This window comes from Felis catus, chromosome F1, assembly GCF_018350175.1.
Source record: "Felis catus isolate Fca126 chromosome F1, F.catus_Fca126_mat1.0, whole genome shotgun sequence".
In the NCBI taxonomy this organism is placed as follows: domain Eukaryota; kingdom Metazoa; phylum Chordata; class Mammalia; order Carnivora; family Felidae; genus Felis; species Felis catus.
Genome location: NC_058384.1, coordinates 7629930 through 7656783, shown reverse-complemented (window position 1 = coordinate 7656783; position 26854 = coordinate 7629930). Strand labels below are relative to the sequence as shown.

Genomic DNA, 26854 nt, shown 5'->3' with positions numbered 1-26854 from the left:
GGACCGCGAGATCGTGACCTGGCTGAAGTCGGACGCTTAACCGACTGCGCCACCCAAGCGCCCCTAATTTTTGTAATTTAGATATACATTTGAAATCTATCAAAATACAAAGTTACAACAAAATAATTAGAGCCTCTGTGCCTGGTGCTTTACGAGGGCAGGGCTTTCTGACTGTTGTGTCCATTGCTACGCCCAGTGCCAAGTCCAGAGCTCAATCAATGCTCATTGAGTGGATAGTAGGCGTTCAGTGAACTGTAACAACTCTTAGTAAATGTAGCTTGCCAATGCCTTCTCACCAACCAAGCAGTTCCCACAAGTTCTGTACTGTGGGACATTTTCTGATGACTTCCTTGGGCACTGATATTCTTTTATTTATTCTACACATATTTCCCATGTCTGCGGGGTGCTAGGAACTGTGTCAGATGTTGGATATTCAGAGTTGATGAATATCGAGCATGTGCACTGGTTAAATTTAATCTGATGAGGGAGACAGACATGAAACACACAACTCACAAATGGGAATTGACCCCCAGTGGTGACAAAGGCTAGAAAGAGAAGGTACAGGATGCCCAGAGTGGCTGGGGCAGGGAAAGAGGAGAGACTAGGAAGAATGAGCAAAGAAGGGAATGATATACCACCAGCCTGGAAAAGTGGATGGAGACAGATGTGGGGGAAAGGGGAATGAATTTTCCTCCACTATTCTTTTTTTAAATTTTTTTATTAAAAAAAAAATTTTTTTTTAACGTTTATTTATTTTTGAGACAGAGAGAGACAGAGCATGAACAGGGGAGGGGCAGAGAGAGGGAGACACAGAATTGGAAGCAGGCTCCAGGCTCTGAGCCATCAGCCCAGGGCCTGACGCGGGGCTCGAACTCACGGACCGTGAGATCGTGACCTGAGCTGAAGTCCGACGCTTAACCGACTGAGCCACCCAGGCGCCCCTTTCCTCCACTATTCTGAGTTCTTGACTGAGATCCCTGTAATAAAAGACAGATTCAAAAGAAAAGAACAAGAAGTTTAGTAACATCGTAGGGGCTGAGACTATGTCATCCCAAATATGCCAACCTAGACTTGCACCTTTTAGAGATCCTTCAAGCTTTTGTCAGAATTAGAAGTCCTTTCCACTGAGTCTTACTGCCAGGCCTTTTGAAGGGAGAAGGTGCAATTTCTAAAATCTAACAGAAAATAAAGCCTCCATCCTGGCATATTAATTTAAAGGTACTTGAGAAGCAGCCAATGCAAAAAAAGATACTCTGACCCTGCCTTGTCCCCCTGGTAGCAGGAGACAAATCTCCCATGGGAAACATAGCCTCCCTGCTCCAGGAGAGTAGAAGGCATACTTATCACCAGGGATGAGGAATTCAGAGCCAAGGCCATATAAAAAAACATGTTAATATTTCACCAATTTTTCTACTCCAAGCCCAAACCGTTTTGCCTTGCCAAGCCCTCACAAATTAATTGTTTCTTTTTCTAAAAGATTTGAAGGCTTCCTACCCTGGTCACTTCTTTGAGTCCCCTATTTTTATGGGGCTCCTGTATGTATGTACTAAAATTAAATTTGTTTTTCTCCTGTTAATCTGTCTTATGTCAATTTAATCACTAGACCAGTGGAAGATCCTAGAAAGGAAGAAGGAAAACTTTTGCCCCTCCAACATATGTCATGTACACATGGGAGCTACCTACGGAAAAATGAGTAATTCCCTGAGATAGCTTAGAATTCAGACTTAAATGCAGTCTTAATAGAGAAAGGGGAGAAGGGTGTAGGTTTCTTCGGGGAGAGCGAATGATTTTTAGGGATGGTGACTGCTCCCTCAGAAGGATTGTTGCCAGGTCTGATAGTCTGTGACTAAGCTTTTCTGGGTGTGGTGAGAACTTCTAGCGTCCTCCGCTGTGATTAGAGGACTCAATCCTCCCAGGATGATGAAACTCCCAGGGAGTTGATCCCTTTTGGAGCATCTGTCCTTAGGCAGATGAGGGGAGTTCAGAGAAAGCCTTTCCATGCATTTGCTGTTTTTCAAGTGCCTGCGGCTCAAAACCATCCATATGCCTGAGTGGCTATTCTGCAGCAGCATATTCTGCTACCCACCACGGGCCATGCCAGGCATTGTAGCCAAAGCCAGGGCCTGAGCTTTTATGTCAGAGCACTGGGAACCCCGGAGGATGTCAGCTGGACAAGGAGCCTGACTGGACCCGCACCTTTTAAAGATCCTTCAAGCTATTGTCAGAGTCCGAAGTCCTTTCCACGGAGTCTCACTGCCAGGATTTTTTTTTTTTTTAATCTGTTTTATTTTTTTTTAATTATTATTATTATTTTTTATTTATTTATTTTTGGGACAGAGAGAGACAGAGCATGAACGGGGGAGGGGCAGAGAGAGAGGGAGACACAGAATCGCAAACAGGCTCCAGGCTCCGAGCCATCAGCCCAGAGCCCGACGCGGGGCTCGAACTCCCGGACCGCGAGATCGTGACCTGGCTGAAGTCGGACGTTTAACCGACTGCGCCACCCAGGCGCCCCAACTGCCAGGCTTTTTGAAGGGAGAAGGCGCAATTTCTAAAATGTAACAGAAAATAAAGCCTCCAATGGTAACAGCTCCATGAGGCAGTCAAGTGCCCGGACGCTCAGCAAGCCAACTTCCTGAGAGTAGTAGCTAATGCTTAGCTAGTGTTTAATCTTTGCCCAGCATTATTTCAAGCTCATTATACACGTTAGCTCATTAAATCTCCATCAAGATTGTGAGGTAGCTGCTGTTTTTATCTGCGTTTTTACAGATGAGTTCTCTGAGGCTCAGAGAATTTTAAGTAACTTTAGTAAAGTCACAGAGCAAGTAGGGGAAAGTATCCTCATTCCAGCAGGCTGGATGGTGGTTAAGGGGATCTGGATGTGCCAGCCCAAATATGCCACTCTGGTATAAGGATTACATGGAGCTGAAGGCAACTGAGAATCAAGAGATGCAGGAACAATTCTCTGCCCTCCCCCGTATCTGCCTAAAAGCAGGGCATAGCTTTCCCTTTGTAAAGTTGTCCTCTGAACCAGGAGGAGAAGAACAACTCTTACCACTAGAGATGAGAGGATTGTCATGAATAAACCTTCCTGAAATAACCCCTGTCTTCCACTAGTTTCCCCCTATATTTCCTAGTCACTTTGCTAATTTATCATTTCCAGAGGCCCAAACCCTTTTCTTTGGTAGATAAAACCTCGAATCTAACCACATCTTCTTTTATGTGAACTCTCCTGCACATAGATATGAATGATACATCTTTCGTTAGCTTAATTTGCAGGCCCTCAGGAACTGCACAAAAAAGAGTAGACGAAACGTTTTTCTCCCCTTGCAGTAGTAATGGGAATCTAGATCACAGAGGGATGGGACAGGTCACACAATCCTGTGGCTGCCCTGAGATTCAGACCCTTAGCTCCCTGGATCCCAAACCACTGTGAAAGCACTTTAGTGACAGAAAACAGCCACAAAGTAAAACATACATCAAACACAACCGAAAAACAATAACTCCCGAAACCTCTTGGATTTTGGTTTCACAGCCCTGGTTTCTCCTGTCACTGGTGGAGAACATTTCCACAAACATCAAAGGGAGTTCAGCCCCAGCCCTACACCCTCCAAAACCCCTTCCTTCCTGTTGGGGCTGGGGCTCCTGGAAGTCAACACCCAAGACTCAAGCCCACACCACGTTTAGGGGATCCCTTCTCTGGCCCTTCTGGGGCCTCAGGCTGTCCCAGAATTGGCATTTGACTGTGTTCTTTGCCTGCTGCCTGGCCTGGATATGAATTCCTTTTGTCTTGCTTCCCTCTTGCCCCAAGGCATCTCTGATGGATGGTTGACCAATGTTCTGGACCACAGTCACTACTGGTTCAGGATGCAGGTGATACCTATAAGTTATTACACAGCAGTGACTGACTGTCAGCAGGGCTGAAACTCTCAGGTTCTTGAATAAATGAGACAGCGGCCATTCTAGAGTTCTGGGCCAGGGGTTTCAAAGTGTGTGGTTTCCAGACACTGTCGCCAGCAACAGATCACCTGGGAACCTGTTAGAAAACTTCAGGCTTCTCTCTAGATCGTCTGAATCAGAAACACAGGTGAGGCCTTCCAGTCTTGTTTAAAAAGTCCTTCAAGGGAGGTTGATGAATGCTGTGGCAGAGCCACGAACCCAGGTCAGGCTCAGCAAACCGTGGCCCGTGGGCTCAATCCAGCCCACCACCTGTTTTTGTAGAACTTGCCAGTTAAAACTGGCTTTTACATTTTCAAACCCTTGGGGGGTAAAATCCGAGGAAGAATGACATTTTCAAGACATGTGAAAAATTATTTTAGTTTTTGAAAAATTATTTTACGTTCCCATTTTAGTGTCCGTGAATAAAGTTTTAGTGGAACACAGCCACACCCAGTCATTGACATTCACATATTGCCTCTGGCTGCTTTTGAGATATGACGGCAGAACTGTGGCAGAGACCACAAAGCGGAACGTTTTTACTATGCGGCCCTTTGGAGAAAAGTTTGTTGACCCTGCTCTAGGCTAAACTGTTTTGAAATCAGCAATGTTTGGCGAAGTGTGACAGCTGTCAGCTGCACCCCACACAGGCTAGTCGCAGAGGGGAAGTGGTGATCCCAGACTTTGCCGCGTAGAATCAATCCGTTTCTGTGCCACGCAGTTCCATGAGTGTGTCTCCAAAAGGTGCTAAAAATGGCACTGGGATTTAGAAAAGTTCCCGAAGGCCCAACCAGTCCCAGATCCAAATAAATAAACCTGATTTTCACACCCCCAAATTCTGCTTCCACTGTTGGAAATTTTGCCAGATATGCCCAGCTGGTGTTTATCTATGCCTCTGTAGGGCAAATCTAGGCAAGGAGTTTGATGGTCTTGGGCTAGTCCAAAGTGTCCTTGGAAGTAGATTAATGAGGATAGGAATCCTGAGGTCAGAAGTCTGAAGGTTAAGCTTAGCTTGAGCTAGGACTCGGCCACACTCCGCTGACAGAGCAAGCCACATGCAGAAGCTGCATTCACTGGCCTCACCTGAGGAGGGTCTGAGGAAGGTCTACAAAACGTCAACCAAATCTGTCTGTGGCTTCTGGTATAAGAAGCAGAGTCCTGGGGCGCCTGGGTGGCTCGCCAGTCAAGCATCCCACCTCAGCTCAAGTCATGATCTTGTGGTTTGTGAGTTCAAGCCCTGCAACTGGGCTGTCTGTTGTCAGCACAGAGCCTCCTTCGGATCTTCTGTCTCCCTCTCTGTCTGTCCCTCCCCCACTCACCATCTCTCTCCAAAATAAACATTAAAAAAAAAAAAAAAAGCAGAGTCTCGAGAAATGAGTCTAGATAGGTAATTAGATCTTTGAGGAGCTTGTATAACACTTCGTGGAAGCTGGGGTTTGTCCAGCATATGTAACTAAGGATCGTGGTCTGTTTTAATTTTTTTTTCAATGTTTATTTATTTTTGGGACAGAGAGAGACAGAGCATGAACGGGGGAAGGGCAGAGAGAGAGGGAGACACAGAATCGGAAACAGGCTCCAGGCTCCGAGCCATCAGCCCAGAGCCCGACGCGGGGCTCGAACTCACGGACCGCGAGATCGTGACCTGGCTGAAGTCGGACGCTTAACCGACTGCGCCACCCAGGCGCCCCAATCATGGTCTGTTTTAAAAATGGGGGAGTCACATCTCCTTAAAGCCAGGTTGTATTAGGTTCTAGGGATATAAGATAATGCTCTTGCCCATAAAGAAAGCATGGTCTAGTGGGAGAAACATAGGTAAAGAAAAATTTTTAACACAGTAAATTTTGGACTAATGTTAGGCTTTTGGAAATTTGTGAATCCAAGAACAAGACACCTTAACTATGGACATGCAGCTTCCCAAATACCCCCAAACCTCCCACAGAGGCGTGGACTCAGGAGGACTGGGTGGGTCGGCCATCCAGGATGGCTGAGGTTGGGGTGGGGGCATCCTCATGGAGGGGGGCACTGGTGCAGGCAGTGGAAGAATTCACCTAAGGCAGAGCAAAAGAGATAGAAGTTTATTGAACACACCTCAAGGGTGCAGCGGGCAGGACAGCAAAGCAGAGACGATCTGCAAGGAGGGAGTGGTGAGGGGCTATAGCTACAGGGTGGCGTGAGGCTGTATGGGAACATAAGGCATTTTCCCTTGTTTGGTAATCTTAGGAACCATGTCTCATGAGCACGCTGTGAAAGCGCACACACAAGTTGTGTCTTTCCACACAGCTTCATTCAGTCTTCAAGCAAAGTGCACCACAATTAGGAAGCAGGTTCAGGATTCCAAACTCAGTGACGTTTCACCATGTGATTAAACGTGGCTTCTTACACGGCACATGGGACGGAACATACGAGAAGCCACACAGCCAATAGGATATGGGAAGGTGTAGGGAGCTAGTGAACCAAACGAGAAGGGAGAAGGCCGTGGGCGGGAGCACAGTTGACAGGAGGTCGGGGCCAGGTCAGCCCCCAGCACTCACTGATTCTGTTCTAGCAGGGAAGGATCTCGGTTCTGTTCACAGATCAGTCAGGCAGAGCCCTCAGCGGCAGCTGCTTTTTTTAAGTGGTCAGACGTAGAGGGGTCCCGTCTGACGAGTCTGACAGTTTGCTGCAAAAGCCCTCCCCTTTTTAAAGGGGTTTAACTCATCTTGGGCCCCTGCAGACTTCCCCTGCTTCTGGGGTGTGAGCTGATGCTGGTCCCTCCGTATCTTGTAGCTGCAGCACCTTTAAGTGCTTGCGTCTCTGACGCGGGCTTTCCTGTTGACATGAGAGACTCCATTTTGCTCTCTACACGGTGCCTGGTTGTAACTGGTCAGTCGGGGCCTTTGGCTATTTTGAGGTGGGTCGCTTGGGAAGTCTGTTTGCAACAGCTGGGTGGTCGCTGGGGGCCCTTGTGCCCTGCTCATTTTTCCACTGCTCAAGCCTGTTGCCTAAAAGTGGCCTCTACATGAGGCAGGGAGTCCCGACCACCACAGGGGCAACTCAGAGGGTCAGCTGGTAACAAGGCCGTGGGCAGGAGGGGCTGTGTCTGTTTGGGGAAGGCCAAGGTGTTCAGTGTGCCTGGGATTGAAGACCCCCGCAGGTGACGAGCGGGTCGCTGCTTGTAATGAAGACCAGGCTCCCATCTGGCTAGAGTTCAACCCCCAGCTTCTCTCTTACCTGCCGGGTGGTCTTTCTTTATCCTGCCGCCTCTCAGTGTCCTCAAGGCTAAAATGAGTTGTGCTTACTTTGTAAGAATTTTGAGAGGCTTAAACGAAACCTTTCATAGAAAACAGGTTAGCACAATTCCTCATTGCTGTCAGTAAATGTTCCCTATTTGTTTGTTAACAAAACTTTAGCTGAGTAAATTTGAAGATCTAATTGACTTTACATGATTCATGAATTGGGCAAAAACCCATCAAGCAAATAGAGGGGGAGCTCTGAGGGGTGGTACGAAAGGAAAGGTTTTTATAGGAAGGAAGGTGGGGCAAGGAAGTTATTAGCAAAAGAAAAGGATTATTTCAGGCAAGGTCACTTTCCCTCAGGGGGAAGAACGGGAGTTCTTATGCAGACGACTTCACTATTGTTGACTGGGGAGGCTGAAACTACAATTAGGTTAGGTACTTAGTCCCTTACCAAAAGTGACTCCATTTCAAACCTGTTCCTTTTTAACATTAAGACTTAGGGGTGCCTGGGTGGTGCAGTCGGTTAAGCGTCTGACTTCAACCAGGTCACGATCTCGCAGTCCGAGTTCGAGCCCCGCGTCGGGCTCTGGGCTGATGGCTCGGAGCCTGGAGCCTGTTTCCGATTCTGTGTCTCCCTCTCTCTCTGCCCCTCCCCCGTTCATGCTCTGTCTCTCTCTGTCCCAAAAATAAATAAACGTTGAAAAAAAAAAAAAGACTTAAGGGGCACCTGGGTAGTTCAGTAATTAAGCATCCAACTTCAGCTCAGCGCATGATCTCGGGGTTCATGAGTTCGAGCCCCGCGTCGGGCTCTGTGCTGACAGCTCAGACAGGAGCCTGGAGCCTGCTTTGGATTCTGTGTCTCCCTCCCTCTGCCCCTCCCTTGCTCACTCTCTGTCTCTCCCTCAAAATAAATAAATATTTAAAAAAAGGATTTTACATTATTGGGGTAGGTGGCTCAGTCGGTTAAGTGTCCAACTCTTGATTTCAGCTCAGGTCATGATCTCAGCGTTCCCAGTGTCCGTCTCTGTGTTGACAGCTCTCTCTCTCTCTCTCTCTCACTTTTTCTCTCTCTCAAAAAAAAAAAAAAAACTTTTAAAAAGTTAAAAAAAATGTTACATTATTATTGCTTATGAGTTCCAAACAGTTAAGCCGGAAACACATCAAGCCTTAACATAATCTGCTACCTTAACCCCGTTTGTTTGCAAGAGGGACTTTGCGGGGTGAGCGCAAAGGAGGAGGGGGGTCAAGAGGTACAGACTTCCAGGTACAAGATAAATAAGTTCTGGGGGTATCATGTACAAATGGCAAATACAGTTAACAATACTGTATTATATACTCACATTGCTGAGAGAGTAGATCTTAGAAGTTCTCATCACAAGAAAAAATAGTTGTAACTGTGTGAGGTGGTGGATGGCAACTAAACTTATTGTGGTGCATTTGCAATATATACATAATATCAGATCATTACACTGTATACCTTAAACGAACACAAGCTCCTATGTCAATGATATCTCAATAAAATCGGAATAAAATCCCAAACAGGCCAAGGTCAGGAATGACCTCACTCACTGCTTTCTGAGTACAAACCTCCTACGTACCTTTTTCTAAATTCTTTTTTTCTTTACTTAGGTCATCAGTGATGAGGGAGCTTGAGGCAGGCTGAGGGCAAAACACAAGCTAGAACCCCCCTCCCAGGTGGGGCATGTGTGATGTTCTTTGGACACTCCCAGCTACCCCCAAAACCAGGAAAGGACAAAAAAACCAAATGGTTAAATTGATGAGTCTCCACCAATCTACCAGAAAAAGGCGATCCCATCAATGGCCTAAAGTCTAGGAACTCCCTACTGTCACTGTTAATGCTTTGCTAGAGGTAAAAACAACCTTAGCTGGATGAAGGCTGGGCCTCCAGAAAGTCTTTAGCAAGTGAAAGTCTTTTTGGAAACTCCCTTCTGACTTTATCTCCCTGGACTCCTTAAAACAGTCACCTCCCACACTCACATTGCACTTCTTCCTGCCCATAGATCCTGTCCCCATACTTTGATAAAATTCACCTTTTTGCACCAAAGAATTGTCTTCAAGAATTTTCTTGGCCATTGGCTCCGGACCCCAAGAACCCCCCCCATCACCCCAAAACTTCATCAATCAGAATCACTTAGCACATTCACCATGACATGGTCAATATTGAAGCCAAGATTTGCTCCTTTCACTAAACATTAATAAAAGACGTTCCCTAGGCTTCAATAGTGGCTTCACAGAGGCCACTGTGGGAGATGTGGGGGTCTGTGGGGGAGAGAGGTTGAGGGGGGGAGTCAACCACCAGGGGAATTTGCACGGTTTCACATTAAATGCTGGTTTCAAGTTTCATTTCAGTTTGCTTTTCTTTTTAACAGTTTTTTTTTTTTTCATTTTTTCTGAGAGACAGAGAGTGCAAGTGGAGGAGGGGTAGGGGGTGGGAGTCAGAGGATCTGAAGTAGGCTCCATGCTGACAGCAGAGAGCCCAACATGGGGCTTGAACTCACAAACAGAGAGATCATGACCTGAGCCGAAGTCAAGAGCCAGACGCTTGCTTAACTGACTGAGCCAGCCAGGCGCCCTATTTTGCTTACTAAAAAGTCCTACTTTTACTAAAAAGACTACAGACAAGTTAGTTTGATCAAGAGGGAATGAGAACATTTTCTTTGAAGCAGCCATTGTAAGGGTTAAATTGTAGTGTAGGGCTAACCACTAGCTTGAAAATAACAACTTTGTTCTGACACTGAAGGTCAAAAGATAACAGCCTTGCTTTTCCTCTTGTAAATCACGCTTCATACTCTTGTAAATCAGGCTTTACCAATGAAGGAAACAAAAGCTCAAAGAAAAGAGCATCAGAGACAAGGTCAAGGAGATCCACTGGTTGCAACTTAGCGGCAGGAAGTCTAAAATAATCACGTCATTCGATAACTGTCTCTAACTCATCTGGCAACTGTTTCTAACTCATCTGGGAACTGTTTCTCTGTTCTGTTCCCAAATAATGATAAAACGATGTGATCGGCTTTAAAAACTCCGTACCCCGGCTGTTCGGGGCCGCCCTCTTATCAAGAGTGTTGGTCCCGATTGGTCGGCCTTGCCTCTCATTGTAATAAACTTTGTTGTGACTGTCACTGGTGCCCGTAGCATTCTGTTTCAGGAGTCGTGTGGATGCAACACCATGATTCTGGTTCCCGGTCTGCTTTCCACTTTCATTTCATCTGCTTTATTTCAGGATCACACAGTAAGGGCTAAATTTCTGTATATCCCTCAGTCCTCTACCCTCAAGGACTACAGTCTCCATTTAAAAAGTAAACCGATTAGAAAATGAAAAGAAAACAAACAAGCAAAAGTGTTGGGATTGTCCTCAAACTAGAAAAGGGAACTTCTGTATAGAGTGGAATAAGTACTGCTCAGCACTGTCACTGTGGGGTCCACACCCCTCGCCTCCTGGGCTCCCCATCACCCATCACACAGACACTGGCGACTGCCCTGACTGGGCAGGACAGGACAAAGGCATCCCCTACCCCAGCGCCAGGCCAGCTTCTGCCTGACTCCTGGAGGTTTTACAGAAATCCTCTGTTTTCCCCGGAACTGGCTTCCCACGTTACTTGTGGACACTGGTGCCCGATCAGAGTCCCGAGTCCTTTGCCTGCCTTCTGCCACTTAGTCCACTGGTCCCAGCTGAGTGACGCTCCAGGCTGGTTCACAGCCCTCTCGGTAGCCAGCTTGTCTGGTGCACGCCTCCCTGGTTCTTGTAGTCGAGTCACTTGCACACTCTGCACGGGACCAAAATGATAGGACCTATCCTAAGGCTGCGTGTCAGTAAAGCAAGACTGAATACCTCACCTAAAGGCGGTTTCAACCTCCCCTGGACGGGAACCTGTAATCAGCCAAGACTGGAATTCTTAGGTCAACTGTAGGAGGCAATCCCCCGGGATTTCATCATTTCATTATGCCAGCTACAATTTTATTTATTTCAACGGGTCTGAGGATTACTTGACTCCCAGTCCCAGTTGGGCAGTTTTTAGCTGTGTCAAATACCTGTTGGTATAAAAAGATGTCAAACTGGCTGAAACTGAGTTAAACTAAATCAGTTTGTCTAAGGGCCAAGTAAGATGGCAGAAAGTGTTTAAAACGGTCCTGAAACACAGGAAATGCTCCCAAATCATATTCAAGAACATTCGGTCCCCCCAGCTGCCTTGTTTCCCAGTGGAAACAAAGGACCAACTCGAGGTTTTCACCACTTCTGGGGGCCCTCGGCTCTGGCTGGTTGGGGCTTCTCTGTGGCTCTGAGTGCTGAGCAGATCCCGGGATCTCAGTGACTCAGGAGAACGACTGGGAGACCAGACTGAGAGATGTCCACACTGATTTGGGGGCAGTGGTAGTTTTCCAGAAGTTGAGAGTAAGCCATAGGTTTAACCTCAAAGTCATTTAAGGAATGATCGTCCCAGCTTGAATCAGGACTTAAAAGGGCCCTGAGATCTATAGCTGGAGACAGAGAACTTCCTATTTTTTTAAAAAGTTTATTTATTTTGAGAGAGAGTGAGCGAGCAGAGGTGGGGCAGAGAGAGACGGAGAGAGACAGAATTCCAAGCAGGCTCTGCACTGTCAGCACAGAGCCTGATGTGGGGCTTAAACCCACAAACCGTGAGATCATGACCTGAGCCAAATCAAGAGCTCAATGCTTAACTGACTGAGCCACGCTGGTGGCCTGAGAACTTTCTATTTAAGTGACTCTGCAGCCAGAGACAGATATCCACACTGCACCTTGAAGTCAGTCTCCCCCAGAATAGGTCACTACAAGGCCACTCAGAAAATGTCTTCACAGCTGTGCAAAAGTACTACACCCTAAGATTTGGCTTCTCTTACAGAAGGGACTTGGAATTTCCAAATCTAATTTAAAAAACAATTTCGGTGGGGCGCCCGGGTGGCTCAGTCGATTGAGCATCTGACTCTTGGTTTCAGCTCAGGTCATGATCTCATCATTTTGTGAGTTTGAGCCCTGTGTCAGTCTCTGTGCTGGCCGTGTGCAGCCTATTTGGGATTCTCTCTTCCTCCCTCTCTTTCTCTGCCCCTCCCCTACTCGCGGTGTCTTTCTCTCAAAAAAATACATAAAACTTAAAAAAAAAATTTTTTTTTAATGTGTCAGTCCTGAAGATTAAAGAAAGGGGCAGCTCTAGTCTCTTTTCTACCCCCACCCCCACTCCATCCTTACACACAGAGCCAGCCCTCTCCCCTCTCCACACTCCACACTCACCTGGGTAATTTCTTTAGGTTTCAAGGTGAAAAATCACGTTTTCTGAGCAGTCTTCAGTACGATCACAAAAAATATTGTAGTTATTCATTACCTTTCCCTTTGCTTGATCTGATTTCATGATTTAAGTATCTGAGTTTTGTTAGTCATTTCTCTGAACAGACTATGGACTCCAAAATCTGGGTCTTTTCGTTACGACATCTTCATGGAAGACATTCCAGGGTCTTAACTCATGTTTCTGTGTTTTAGCAACCACCCTCTTATCCCCAGATGGATAGGAGTCTATTTGAAAAGTAAATACAAAGAAGTTGAGAATATGTTCATTATCTTCCTGATGGTTTATTCATTCATTCATGTATTTAATTCACACGTGCAATCTTAGTTTATGTTGATTCTCCTAGGCAAGGTACTAATCATAATAATTGAGACATTGTAGAAAAAGCAATAATAAATGTAGGCACAAGGTATGTGTGCAGGAAGGGCAGGGGGAATAGCCATCCATACCTGGGGTGGTAGAAGCCAGTTGACTTTGGTTTTAAAGATTAAGTTGGCATTTTCCAGTGAATCAAAGTGGGGAATACCCCATGGAAAGTTCGAGACCCAGAAGGTGGGTGTAGTTCTACTTGTTCAAAATTTACTGTGTAACATAGAGTCTTAAGGTGCAAGGCTATCCACAGCCCATACTAGAGCCACACATGGGGTTGCCTGATTTAGAAAATAAAAAATGCTGGACACACAGTTAAATTTCAATTTCAGACACACAAAATTTCTTTTTTTTTTTTTTAATTTTTAATGTTTATTTTTTAATTTTGAGAGAGAAACAGAGCATGAGCAGGGGAGGGGCAGAGAGAGAGAGAGAGACACAGAATCCAAAGTAGGCTTCAGGCTCTGAGCTGTCAGCACAGAGCCCCATGCGGGGCCGGAACTCACCAACTATGAGATCACAACCTGAGCCAAAGTTGGACGTTTAACCGACTGAGCCACCCAGGCGCCCCACCCCCTCTTTTTTTAAGTGTAAGTATGTCCCATGCAATGTTTGAAACACAGGATGATACAAATGTGAGTTTGATCCGTAGGCTTATTGGCTCTGTGCCTTTAGGAATTTTATTTGACTTTTCTTGACCTGGGTTTCTTCATCCTTAATGGGAATAATAACAATAATAAGTATCTTTCAAGATCTTAGTGAATCTTGACTATGAATTGTAGGGTCATTATAGCTCCCAAATAAATAAGACTCATCGATGAAATGGAAGGAGCACAGAACCAAGTCAAGAAGCTGCCTTGGATCTTGAAGGACAAGCAGGATCTTGAAAATGTCATCCCTAGAGGGAGGGACACTCCAGACATGAAAGAACATGAACAATGACCCTGAAATGCTTAAAAGATAATAAAAATAGAGCACAAGCAAGAAAGGATGAACCAGTACATGAAACGTTTGGCAAGAGGTGACAAAGACACAGAATGAGGAGACAAGGCAATGTCTTTGAGGGCCAAATCGAAGGTTGCTTCCAAAACGATATAGCACTAGAGGGAACCATGACACTTAAGTTCACAAGATACTGTCCATTTTGTTTTATCATTGGGGCTGGTCGTTTTCAGTGACTGAAAATCCTTTGTTCCCCATTTGGAGCACCCCTTTCTTCCAAAGTATCACAGACGCTGAATCTAGTCGAGGAAATTCTTGCCCACTGACCCCACCCACCCCCAACTCAGATTCTGGTCTCCTGTTGACTTAGAGGTTCTACACGGTTGATTTGCAGGTATTAATCTAATCTTAGGAACTGAAAAGCTATTCTAATACCATAACTCAGTGCCTAGGATGCCTGGGTGTGGCTGAGCTCTCTGAACTAGGTGCTGGAGGAGGACTAAGATTCATGAAGCGTGTATCTTCTGATAAAAGGCATCAAATAAAGGTGAAATGACATTTGGGACTTGTTTTATTTCTGCTACTACTAACTCTCTACTGTTATCCCTCTCTTGACTTCCTTTCCCACATGGTGGCCCATGGTCCTCACTCTCCAACCCTGCTCCCAGAATCCATCTGGGCCATTTGTGTCTTTATGACGGTTCTGGTTTCCATGGCAGCACCAGGATTTCGGAGGACCCCGCTTTCCTTCCTGATGTTTTGCAGCGTTAACGTCTGAGCAGTTCTTTCCCGTGGGCTGGTTAGCATTCACGTCAAGGAGACACATGTAATGTTCTGTGTACTCTTCCCCAACATTTATGTCTGATTTCCTCTTTGGCTAGAGCTAGCCTTTTCAGAGTTAGTGGGGAGCTACCCCATTAGTGACTTTAAAACTGGGGGGATTTAGCTTTATCGGCAGCCAACTGCTTGGCAATTTCTAAACCTAATGAAGTGGTGTTGGCGCCACCTGGTGGCACTTGTCGGCTCTGACATAAATGTCAATGGAGACCCTTGAGTTCTGAACTAGTGAGTTCATAGGGTAGAGGAAGCCGCTCCGGGTATGGTCTTGCTAGGGGGAGCCTTGCTGCCTTTGTGACTTCATCACTTGTGAGAAACGTTCATATGTGATTTAAAAACTTTGATACCGAAAGTGTGCTGATCTTTCGTCAATAACCTGCCCAGAAGGCCTACGTGTTCTGAAACACAAACGAGAGATTTTTCGGATGAGGGCACTGAGGTCGATTAAATAATCCCCCAGACACACAGGGGCAGACTCTTCTTTTGAACCTAGGTTTGTCAGATGACAAAGTTCCGGCTCGTCCCAGGACACCAGAGTGTGTGTGCCAAATTGTGTGCTCACAAAGTTGAGAGAGGAGGGTGTAGGCGGAGCACTTTCTGAAGAGGGGGGAGAAAGCCTCAGGGCTGTTACTACCGTAATGTCTGGGCCCGTGCTTCTCAAACTCTAAAGTGCCCGTGAATCACCTGGGGGATCTTGACAGATTGTAGGTTCTGACTCAGTGGGTCTGGAGACAGCCCTGAACTTCTGCATTTTTAATAAACTCCTAGGTCAGGCTGACCTGCTTGCCTATAGACCACACTTCTGGTCTAGAGTGAACTTGAACTGTGGTTTTGAGCAGGGAGCAATTTCACCCCCCAGAGGACATTTGACAATGGCTGGAGATTTTTTTGGTGTCACTACTGGGGTGAGGGGACAGTGCTACCGGCTTCGGTAAACAGAAGCTAGGGGTATCCTATGATACCGCGGCAGCCTCCGCAACAGAGAATTACTTACCCAAATTCCAGTTGTGCACAGGTTGGAAAGCCCTGCCCTGGATTTAGTCTTGTGTGATGGGCCTGTCTGCTGTGAGCAGCCCAAAGGGAGTCGGCTGGGAAATGGGTATGAACTGGTTTCTTTTGTTCCCGAAAGGAAACAGTTCACACTAGAAATCCCCCATCCATATTTCAGAGGCAGATGAAGGGTGAGTGGGCCTGGAGGAGACTGGTGAATATGAACCATGATTAGGAGTACCTTTTGGCCAGTGGAGAACTCTATGTGTCTACATTCAGCGCCTCCAGTCAAGCACTTAGCAACACAAAATCAATGAATCCAGCGACTGGGAAATTTCCTTCTCATCTTATATAGGACCAAAACAACAACAATGAAAAGAAAGTTCTTAATGTGATTTATCCCCCAGGACATCTTGATGATAAAATTATACTGTAAACCTGGGCTAGGGGATCAGCAAACTTCCTCTGTGAAGGGTCAGACAGTAAACATTTTTGGCTTTGCAGGTTATACGGTCTATGTCACAAATACTCAACTCTGTCATTGTCGCACAGTAGCAGCCAGAGCCCATGGTAAAGAAATGGCATGGCTGCATTCCAGAAGTACTGTACTTACAAAAATAGCCCATGTCAGATGGCTGGAGGCAGTAGGCTACTGTTTGCTTATCTCTGGTCTAGGCAGTCAAGTGCATCAGATCAGCTGTAGATTCTGTGATAGCTGTGACATAAGCAGATGCATTTTTATCTGATCCTCTTTGGTTTTTATGGAAGAGGATGGTTCCTGCACAGAAATAGGCACTGAAACCAAAATGGTTTCCTGGCTGAGCTGATCATTGTAAAAACAAGCAATGGCACAATCCCATCATTCTAGTATCTTCCTCTGAAGTGGACAGCTCAGGTTCTCTAATGTATCACCAAGCATCGATTAGCCAAATGTGTTTAGCATTACCAAAAGCCATGCAGAATCCAAAAAAGGAAGGCCACAGTCCATTGTTCTTAAGCATTCTTTTGTTATTACGGTACTAAGACAAAACCGCATAACCACAGCGAATTCAAATACCCATGGACAACTTATTAAAAGTGCTGGTAACACTTGGTTAAGCATCGAAACTGCATACTTTCTTTTGTTACCAAAATAAATTCCACTTCATTCAAATACTTAAATGTGAACAAAATGGAAACATAGTGCTAGAAGTAAACACAGGATGGGTATATACTTTTTATAATCGCGGAGTTAGGAGAAACTTTCTATTGAGAACATGAACTCAGAATCCACAAGGAAAAGATCACAGAAGAATAAAAAGGAGTTATGTAAGACAGTCTGCCATAAACAAGACCAAAGGAACTGGGTAATTATTTTTAATACATATGGCATACAAAGAGGGAATCACTCAACTTTGTGAGCTCGTAAAAATCAATAGACAATGATGAATACTGTAACAGAAAAGTAGTCATAATTTACAGAGGTACACATTGCCATTTAATCTTATGCATCTGAGTAGATGCTAAGAAAAGAAAGGAAAAAAAATCCGGACCCAAATCAATTGGACTTCATCACCTAGGGACAGGTCAGCTGCGGTCTTGGTTCCTCGGATCACATGCCCTTCCACTTCTCCTTCTGAGGATGGCCATCCTGGAACCCACACTGGGGGAGGCACATGGAGCTCCTCTTGTCTCAGCTGGGCCTGGCCTTGAGTCATCCCAGCCCAGGAGTCAGACATGAGACCAAAGAAGCCTCCAGATGATCCCAGCTCCCAGCCGTTCAAGTCACTCCCAGCCCTCGGGTCTCCCAGCTGAGTCCCCAGACAGCAGGGAGCTGTTGCCACTGTGCACTTTCTGGTATCTTTACTCACAGACTCCACAAGTGCAAAAAAGCCGTGATGGTTTCATGCACTGAACTTGGGCTGGTTGGTTATACAGCAGGAAACTGGACACTGTCCACCACAAACGAGGCAGCCTGAGGTCGATGCAGGAGGGAAGCCAGATCGGGAAGGATCTTGGAGACAAAACAGAGCACAGCTCACCCATCTACAATCCAGAGGGATGATAATCTTAGATGCTGGATTCAAGAGCAGCCGCAGGGACGGGTAAGACTGGGAGCAAGAGCACCAGCCCCGGGCACGGCCAGTTATGTGGATGCCCAGGGCCAACCAGCTCTCAAAGTCAAAGTCAACCTTGGGAAATGGACTCATTTAGGAAGAATATTCACTGCTCAAGGTGAAGCAAAGGATACATCTGGAGAACAAATCTGGGAGGTGCTGTTTCACTCAGCAGATGGCAGAGAGGACTTGATGGATGGGTGTTAGAGGAAGTGAGTAGAGCAGGAGACCAGGCAAGCTGGGCGTGGGAAGGACAGCCACGGGCAGGAGAGTGGGCTGGCTGGTGCCTGGGAGCAGTGAAACGCAGCCTGGAGCAGGACGATGGATCCACGGATCCACGGATCCAGGAGTGAGCAGAGGGCAAAGGCCATCTCAGTGCCACTGGGGGATGTTAGGGAGATCACACCTTCACTGAGTCTCTCTCTCTCTCTCTCTCTCTCTCTCTCTCTCTCTGTCTCTGTCTCTCTCTCTCTCCAGTTAGAATGCTTCTCCTTTCCCACTTACCAACCTTAAAATAAAACCCTAACACCTTAGCAAAGTCGACCCTGTAGGACTGGCCCCTGCCTAGCTTCTCTCCCCTTCCCTGGCTGCAACCACGCTGGAACCCTTTCCGTTTGTAAAGCTCTCAAACCTTTGGACCTCACAGCCACCCTTCCCCCTGGCGTGCTTAGCCTCCACCACTGGCTCCTTGTCATCATTTGGGTCCAAGTGAAAGTTCTTCCCTCCCAGAAGCTCTCTCTGACCCTCCTACATAAAGGATTAAATCTGCTAATTACCTTCTGTTTTGTTTTGTTTTGTTTTTCTTTATCGTACTTATAAGCATGGAAACTCATCTTGAAATACTGTCCTTCTTCCCTTCCTAGAATCAACTGTGACCCCTGAGGTCTGGGACCTTACCTGTCTTGGTCAGCGTTGTCTTTCCAGCACCTAGAATAGGACTTCCCTTTCAGTAAGTGCTCAATAAATGTATGTTGAATATAAATAAATAAAATTCCTTTCTAGACAAACTCTTATCCATGCTTCAAAACCCAGCTCAAGTGGAACACCCTACAAAGCCTTCCCTGACGAATACCCTCCATGCACAGTTGGAGTGCTCATACTTGGTGCTGCAGCTGCTAACCCAAACACCCACTGTCACTCGTTCCACGAGTTCCGAGCTCTGCTACACTCCCCAGGTTGCAAGTCTCCCTGGTGGGCTAAGTTGATGAAAGTGGGCTCTGTGGCTCAAGCAGCCAGTCTGAACTCGCAGAGTAACTTCATCAGATGGAGGGCCTCGCAGAGGGCTAGGAGTGTGGCTTCCGAAGCCAGACTCTCTGGGCTCGAGTCCCAGCAGATCGTGTTGTGTGAATTTGGAAAACATGTTTTATCTCTCTGGGCCTCAGTTTCCTCATTGTGAAATGGTGATAACGATAATTAACCAGAGAGAGTTGTGATGAAACACTAAGACACGTGACCTGCTTACATAGCTGGCACAGAGCAAACACGTACGAGTTAAGTGACTCTATATTGAACAGTTGTATCTTTGGCATAAATTCATATGGTATAAACAGATAAAACAGAATCTGAGAGAAAAGAAGGTGGAGTGAAGGCTGTGAAAATACAGTAATTGTCTCCGGAACGGCACAGATAAGGACCCCTGCCCCCTGAAGAACACGGGGGTTCCCCTGAGACCCATCCTCAGGCCGAAGTTCCCAATGACCTAGCGCACACAGGACTCCTGCCCACACAGGGTGACACCAGACTCCCCAAGAGTCTGCCGGCCTCCACCACAGAAGACACTTAGATCCTTCTCCGGCTCATCGCACAAAACCATAAAGATCTTACTTAGAAAGGACTTACTATTTACACGATTCCCAAGAGCCAGCAATGCCATCTTACAAGGAGCACATGGGAGCCTGGAGCCTCACAAAGGAGACAGGGGTGGCCAGGTGTCCCTGTGATGGCTGGTGCTGATCACTGCCTGCCGCACACACTGGGGCTGGTCCATGTCTCCGCAGGTTTGAGAACAGGTTCTAGACATGCTCTGCAGAGGACGGCAGGGTCTTCCCGGAGCCCAGGCAGCCGAACATCTCCTGGGAGGCGTAGGTCACGTACACGAAGCCGTCCTCATCCTGGTAGTCCCTGTAGACCTCTGCCATGGTCACACTCATGCTGACCAGGCTCTTATTGTTCACCAGCAAGTAAAAGGCTTCAGAAGTCCCCAGGACCAGGCGGCTCCTGGGCAGGGTAGGGTGGGGGAGACAGGAAAGGGAAACTTAAACTGGGCAGGGCATGGGCTCCTGACCCAAGGCCTGACTTACCTCTGTTTGTTCACTGCAAACATGTCTACCCAAGGAGCCCACTTCCCCGCTCTAGGAATGGTCTTCAAACTTGACAATGACCCAGGAGTGCCTGCTGAAAATACAGATTCCTACACTCCACACTTAGAGATTCTAATTCAGTTTGTCTGGGAAGCATCCCAGAGGGTTGCAGGATCATGACACTCAGGAAGATAGAACTGCTCCCTACTCCTTTCCTGCAGCTTTAAAATACCATAAGTCCTCCCAGTTGGGCCAAAAGGGTGAGGCGATCCTATCGTTTACTAGGGGACATACCAACACCAAAATGCTAAGCAAATAAGCTCTTTGCTCTTAAACCAAAGGTCTGCACATCCCCAGACATACAAAGGTGATTACAATATCTTCCAGCATCTCACTGTTAAACAGCCTTGGGATGACATTTTAGAAGGTTGCTGCCTCCAAGTGTGCCCTTCCCCCAAACCCACCTGCCCCTGGCCATCTCTCCCCCACCTCAAGGAAATGGAGAAACAGCAAAGTTCAATTGGACGTGCTGTAAATGTCAAGGTCAGTCTGAAGCCTGGCTCATCCCGGAGTGGAGGACGATGTGATGATGTAGACACCCAGGTAAGGGCTCTGCACCCCCTGCAGCACATTTCCATGTGCTCTGCTTGCAGAGGCAGCCCAACCTGCCCACTCTGGCCTCAAAGCTTTGAACCTTCAGGTCCATGTGGCTTTGGGACACAGGTGGCTGGGAGCTGATTGATTTTACAACTAGACAACCCTTCCTAAAATAACCCCAGAGATTTTAGCTCTGACAACTGCATGGCTGTCTTTGGGTAAAAAAGTAGTGTTCTGCAATGGGTATGGGTGGAGCTGGGAATGAGCGCATTGCCTTCAGCTCTGCAGGGAACTCTGCTCCTAGAGTCTACACACCCATCTCCCGTCCTTGGCCATGCTCTCTTTCCATGGGGGCTGTGGCATTCCTTGGAGGAGGAGGCTGTGGACAAGGAATTTTGTCTATTCTTTCACTGCTGTAAAGACAGAGCCCAGAAAGAACCCAGAACACAACTGATGCTCAACACACATCTTGGAGCATCAGAAGTTGGGATGGAGAGTGGGTCAGGGCTGGTGGAAAGGAGATGACTCTTGTCTGGGACGGAGAAAAAGAATAGCTCTCGGAACTCAAAGGGTTGTTTCTGAGGGAGGTGGGGGAGGGGAGGTCACACTATGTTACATCAACATGTTGGGATATAATCCTAACTTTCATGCTCCCTTAGCCACCTCTGTTCACACTGGGCCAACGTAAGCTTCCCTGAGGAGAGGAAATCAGGACGCTCTTAAATAACTCATCAAGACAAACAAAACCGAGAGCAACACACATTCATAACGAATTCTCCAAGCAACAAGCATCTAGGCAGCTTGCAAGGGCTGGCCTCACCGGACTTTTCAACCCTGTGAAGAATTACCTCCCGGGTGGTATTCACATTACTCCCAAGTCATTTTTATTGCATCCGTGTGTCGGGTGACACTACTCAACCCTCTGAAACTTTAAAAATCGCTCCATTTTCTTCACTGTGCCTTAACCCAAGGAAGGGGCATGTGTGGGTACTCCTTCCCTGTTCTGCCACCCAGGGTCTAAGCAGTGCAGGGAGTATTTGCCTTTTGAAGAGGTCCCCAATCCCCTGGTGCACACACCCTTTAAAGGTACTGTGTCTCTCCTGGGAAAATGCAGACTGGGCTTTAAACAGCACGTAGAGGAAAGGCACTTATGGTCTAGTTTCAGAGCCAAGACTACCTCTGAAACATTTTAGAAAAGTTAACTCTCTTTAGATTTGTTATCTGTGGGGTTCCCCCACCTGTTTAAATTGGATTAGTTCTCAGAGCATCTTTCCTGGGCACTACAGATGCTAAAAGGTGAGTCACAGAGAAAATTTTTTCCCTCTCTTCCAGAATGCTCCCATCCTCAAAACCAAACCAGCTAACAAAGCAAACAGAAAAAGCCCAGCACATGCCTCCACATGTACTTTGTCACCTACCGGATGATGCTGAGGAACTGGGTCATGGTCAGCTCTTGAGGGACCAGGAACTTGGTCTTGTCCAGCGGAGGCAGGAACTTTTCCCTGGGATAGCGCTCCACTATCACCTGTCAAGAGGGTCAACCCCTAAGAATGTGACAGAGCTCTCACTGCCTTAGAAACATAGAACAGGGAGAGCCAGTGGGGATTTTTTTTTTGTTCTTCTTGTTATATTTGGGGTTTTGTTTTTGTTTTTGTTTTTGTTTCAAGACACAAGGCATACTCCTTTTCAAAAAGCACAATGGAGTCTTACCGGGATCTTGTTTGGGAATTTTGCCCGGATTCCAGCAACTTCCTCTTGTCTGGTTGCTGTGAATATTTTAAAGACAAAAGAATAAGTAAACAGCAAGAGAAGGCTGTATCCTGTTCCCTCTCTCTGGCAACCCAGACAGCGACTCTGAGAACTTTACCTAAACTCTTCCTCTCCTTGAAGGGTCTGAGGCTTTGGGTTTTCTGTGGAGGCTGCATTTTGCTCAACAGCTGTGTCTGTGTCTGACTTAAAAAAAAAAAATCCCACAACCAGGACCTAATTCATTCCTCTAGCTGCTTCCAAACCACCCGCAGGAGTCTAAAGGAGGCCCTTATGTAGGGCTGTGTGACATCAGGCGTCTCCAACCCGCCTTCCCCACCCCCTCCCTGGGCAGGAGGAGGTCAGTCCTGAGGAAGGACCTGGAACGGCCACCTGCTTGCTGGTCCGAGAAGGCCACTTTGCTCATGATCGGTTCAAGATATTTCTTTGCTGGAGAAATTAGGGTTCGCAGTGAAACCAGGGGCTGGGTAATCAAGCAGACTAGGTCTGCACTGAGGACTCTGGAGAGGTCAAAGAGCTGTTTGCTAAGGACATTCCTGTGCTTCCATAATGAACTATCTTGAAGGTGGCCAGGATGGGGCCACCCAATGCTGAAGTAGACTGCTTAATTCTCACAACAGACCTTGTCATTTTTCACAGAAAGAAACCTTTGATCAGAAAGGGAAAGGCATTTGCCCAAAGTCACACAGCTAGTAAGAGAGGCCGTTGAGGTTAAAACTCAGAGTTGGTACAAGGTAGGGCTACACTCTAGTATATGCTGACGTTTTATCTTCTCTGCAGTAAAGGAGAGAAGGAAGCCCAGTGACCCCAGAGATCTCCCTTTAAGAGATAAGAAACAGGGGCGCCTGTGTGGCTCAGTCGGTTAAGAGTGGCTCTTGATGTCGGCTCAGGTCATGATCTCCGGCTCTGCATCAGGCTCTGTGCTGAACATGGAGCCTGCTTGGGATTCTGTTGGTCTGTCTGTCTGTCTCTCTCTCTCTCCCCCTCTGCACCTCTACCCTGCTCATGCTCTCTCTTTCTCCAAAAGAGAGAGAGAGAGAGATAGGAAACAAAGGCCCATGAAGGTTAACTGATTTGCCTGGGATCCAATGGCTGGTAAGAGGCGAGACACAGATCTTCTAGGTCCCAGCGTCCAGGGCTTGCCTCCAGACATGTACGCCCATCATCCGGGCAGACCTCTGGACTCTGATGTACAGACGGTTTACATGCCCTGTACTTATTTCCTGGAAGAGTCACTCAACAGTGAAGAGTTTTTGAATGGACAGAGAGTGATAGGAAGGTGATGATACACCCTATATGTTTACTTCGTGAATCAAAGAGTGGGAATCTCAGTGCTTTGCTTAATCATCAGGAATGGACATCGAGTGACGAAATGATGGCCTCACTGACAAGTGGCCTCATCCTCCCTCTTTCCCTCTGATGCCCTTGAGAAAGGGCGCAGGCCGTGCACGTCTGTAGTCAAGCAACTTTCAAATGCACAATCTCACTTAAACCTCAGCCGCCCTGTGGGTGGGAAGGGCAGGCAGGACGCGCACTTTGCATATACACACCTGGCGAGGTGCCCCAAGGTGGAGTCCCCTCCAGACCGTCCAGTTCCAAGAGTGGTCCCCACACCCAGGACCAGCAAAGCTGGCTCTGGGCCTGGCCCTCTAAGTACCACCTCAATTTCTGATTTAGATGAATCACTTCACTTTACTGATATGGCTTTCTTTGTTGAGAACTGGTTATTTTTACCTGATTAAAATGGTTTTTTTCCCTCATGCAGAGTGGAAGCGAGACTTGAATGAACTCATTTCTGTGCAGGTGCCTGCACAGGGCCTGGCACCAAATCCCCCCACACTGGGCCTCCCCAACCCCCCACAGGCTGGGAACGTGGACGTGCACAGAGGTTTGAAGGCTGAAGGAAATAGCCCTGGGTTGGGGCCAGGGGAAAATAAGTCCCAGCTGCAGTGTTTGGTTATTAGGGCTTTGAGATGTTTCCTAACTGAGCTGCATTTGGCTTTCTCAGCTGGCACCTGGGATTATTATTTCAGCCGGGCCTACCTCTCCGGATGGAATGGGAGTGAAGGGGGTAGTAGCATAAGGGAATTGGGAAGAAAACAAAATGTGGCAATATTCATAGAGTGTATTGTCATTCGGGAAGAGAGTGGGCTAGATCATTTTTCTTTTGTGGAAAAGCTTCTTTTTTTGAGGGGAGCAGTGTGTCCGTGGGGGCTGTGTAGCCCCCTCATGCTCCTGGGGCTGAGGGGCAGGACTCAGTCTGCCAGAAGGTGACCAAAGCCACATAATGTCGATGCTGCAAGGACTGTGGGGAAGGAGATAGGAATAACACGTGGTAAATGGCGGAAGCAAGAGTGCAGGCTTGATCTGGAGTCCTGGCTACTGATGTTTAAATAAAATCCAGCTTTGTTCTTCTTAGAGCTCTACCTGTCTCGCAGACAAGGCATATGAAAGATGAGATGGCTGACGTCGTTCTGATTCACCCACCCCACTCTCCTCTGATCTGGGGCCTGGACAGAGCTCCTGGGAGGAGAGAGAGCAGGTGAGATGAGATGTAGGGCGCTTGCAGTGGGATTAGGAAGACTTATTTCTCCCCACCGCCTTAAAATAGCAACCAACCTTCCCATGACTCTACCAGACATGTAACTGTCATGGAAAGGACAGCTTTGAGAACAGACTTGGGTCCCAATTACTTCTTTGAGCCTCATGTTATTCATTAGTGACACGAATATGCTTTTTTGCTCATCTCGTGGGTTTGTGTGATGATGAAATGTGGGGGGCTCTGGGGTGTCCATGTATACGTGGCATGGCACGTGGGGCTCGGGAAACACAAGTTCTTTCACTACCCAAGTCCCATTGCCTGTAGCCTAGTCCGCTCTGCTCATGCTTCCGGAACCTTCCGCAAGAGTTGTCGGAGCTCACTCTTTCCACTGAGCTCACTGCCTGTCCCCTTCTTCAGCTGAGGTCTGGAGTCTGTCCCAGCCTCAATGTGTACTCTTGGGAGGTCAGCAGTAACACATACAAACCCCTCTTTTTAATCCTCGTTTCATTTGGTCTTTGATCTGTCAGCATCTTCTCCTTCTGAAAAGTCTCATCCTTTGGATTCCAGGATCCCACTTTGCCCTTTTGTCCCCACTTCTGAAGCTACGAGTTCTCCTTAAGTCTCCTAAGGAGAGAAGTGTACTCTTCATTGGTCTGGATTAAATTCACATTTATCTATGTGAATAAAAGCATTCACAAAACATCTCTGCATTTCTTGACCTGTGGCCATCTGCGGATTGCATCGAATGCCTGGAAACCTGTGGAAGTGCAGCGTCGCCCTGGGATCAGCGTGCTTCCCAACCCCCACTATGGGGCGGGGGGTGCTGCCCTAAGCCCCTGCTATGTACAAAGTTTAGAGCCACCAGGCTCTTGATCTTGCCACCACCCCGCTCCTCACCTTGCTTCATATGCTTTCCTGGGATGATTTTAACTATTCCTGAGGAGTGAGGTGACTCGGTTTCTCCAGTGTGATTAAAACCAGGCCTGTCCCTGGGCAAATGTAGATGTTTGGGGCTTACAGAGGGACTAAGACAGATCCACTTTGCTTTCCCATCCTATCCTAGTGTGGCCACTCTTATTCATCCTTCCTGGCGACAAGCATTTATTCTTAGGAAACAGGTGTGGAAAGTTACCGCCATATGGAAGTGATTTGCGTGTACACCTCTGAGAAGTGGCCGCTGCAGGTTGGAGGGCTTGAGTCTCTATCACTGTGTCCATTTCAGACAGGACAGGTTCTGGAGGTGGCCGCAGAAGGCCACCTGACTCCTCCAGGGAAACTTGCCTGGACTTTGTGGCTTCACAGAGGCACCAGGGGAGCCAGACGGGAGATGAGTGGCAAAGGGGACCTCTCTGCTGCAGAGATGCCCAAAACTTCCCACCCTAGATAAGACTCACTCCAGGTGGGAAGGCGATGTTCACATCCACAAGGTAGAAAGCTGAAATTCCAATTCACTTCATTCCATCTTGTTTTCTTCATCAAGTGCCCTTTAAGATGCTGCTTACCAGCAAGACTTGTTTATCTGATCAACATCGATGAAAATACTTTGAGTCAGATCGTCAAAGAAAATAGAAGTTTCTGGTGCCCAGTCCCAAATTAGCCACTGAACGATGAAGTCACTTGAGCTCAGAATTTGCTTAGTTAGCCCATGAAATCATTTCAGTGCTGGTACTTTGCTATCATGTCCCAAGGACAAAAGTAATCCACAATAGCTATTCAACGACTGAGGGTAAGACCCTGTCTGTCTGTGCAGCCCCAGCACCTAGCACAGAGCTGGACATACAGTTCATGCTCTATAAAGTTAAATGGATTTATCTGCCTGCAAATGTCTAACACAGAGAAGTGCCCACATGGTGGTGTTGCCTGAAGCCCTGCATGCAGGAAAGACAAACTCCTATCCAGACTATGTGTTGGTTACATTCAGATCATTTGCAGCATCTTCTAGCAG

At 47.1% G+C, this 26854-nt stretch overlaps 1 protein-coding gene across 2 annotated transcripts; it reads right to left on the bottom strand.

Annotated features, from left to right (window-relative positions):
• Window positions 1–16793: 16793 nt before the first annotated feature.
• Window positions 16794–23220, bottom strand: MAP1LC3C (microtubule associated protein 1 light chain 3 gamma). 2 transcript variants are annotated; one of them, XR_006591867.1, is made up of 5 exons: window positions 22468–23220; window positions 22311–22366; window positions 22019–22125; window positions 19543–19920; window positions 16794–17600 (listed from the first exon to the last, which is right to left on the bottom strand). XR_006591867.1 is itself a non-coding variant. In XM_045048978.1 (4 exons), the coding sequence occupies exons 1-4, from the start codon at window positions 22523–22525 to the stop codon at window positions 19716–19718; spliced, it is 426 nt and encodes a 141-aa protein (XP_044904913.1). In that variant the 5' UTR covers window positions 22526–23220; the 3' UTR covers window positions 16794–19715. The 2 variants fall into 2 exon arrangements, 1 of the variants encoding a protein (XP_044904913.1); XM_045048978.1 differs by having other exon boundaries at window positions 16794–19920.
• Between the last annotated feature and the right edge of the window lie 3634 nt (window positions 23221–26854).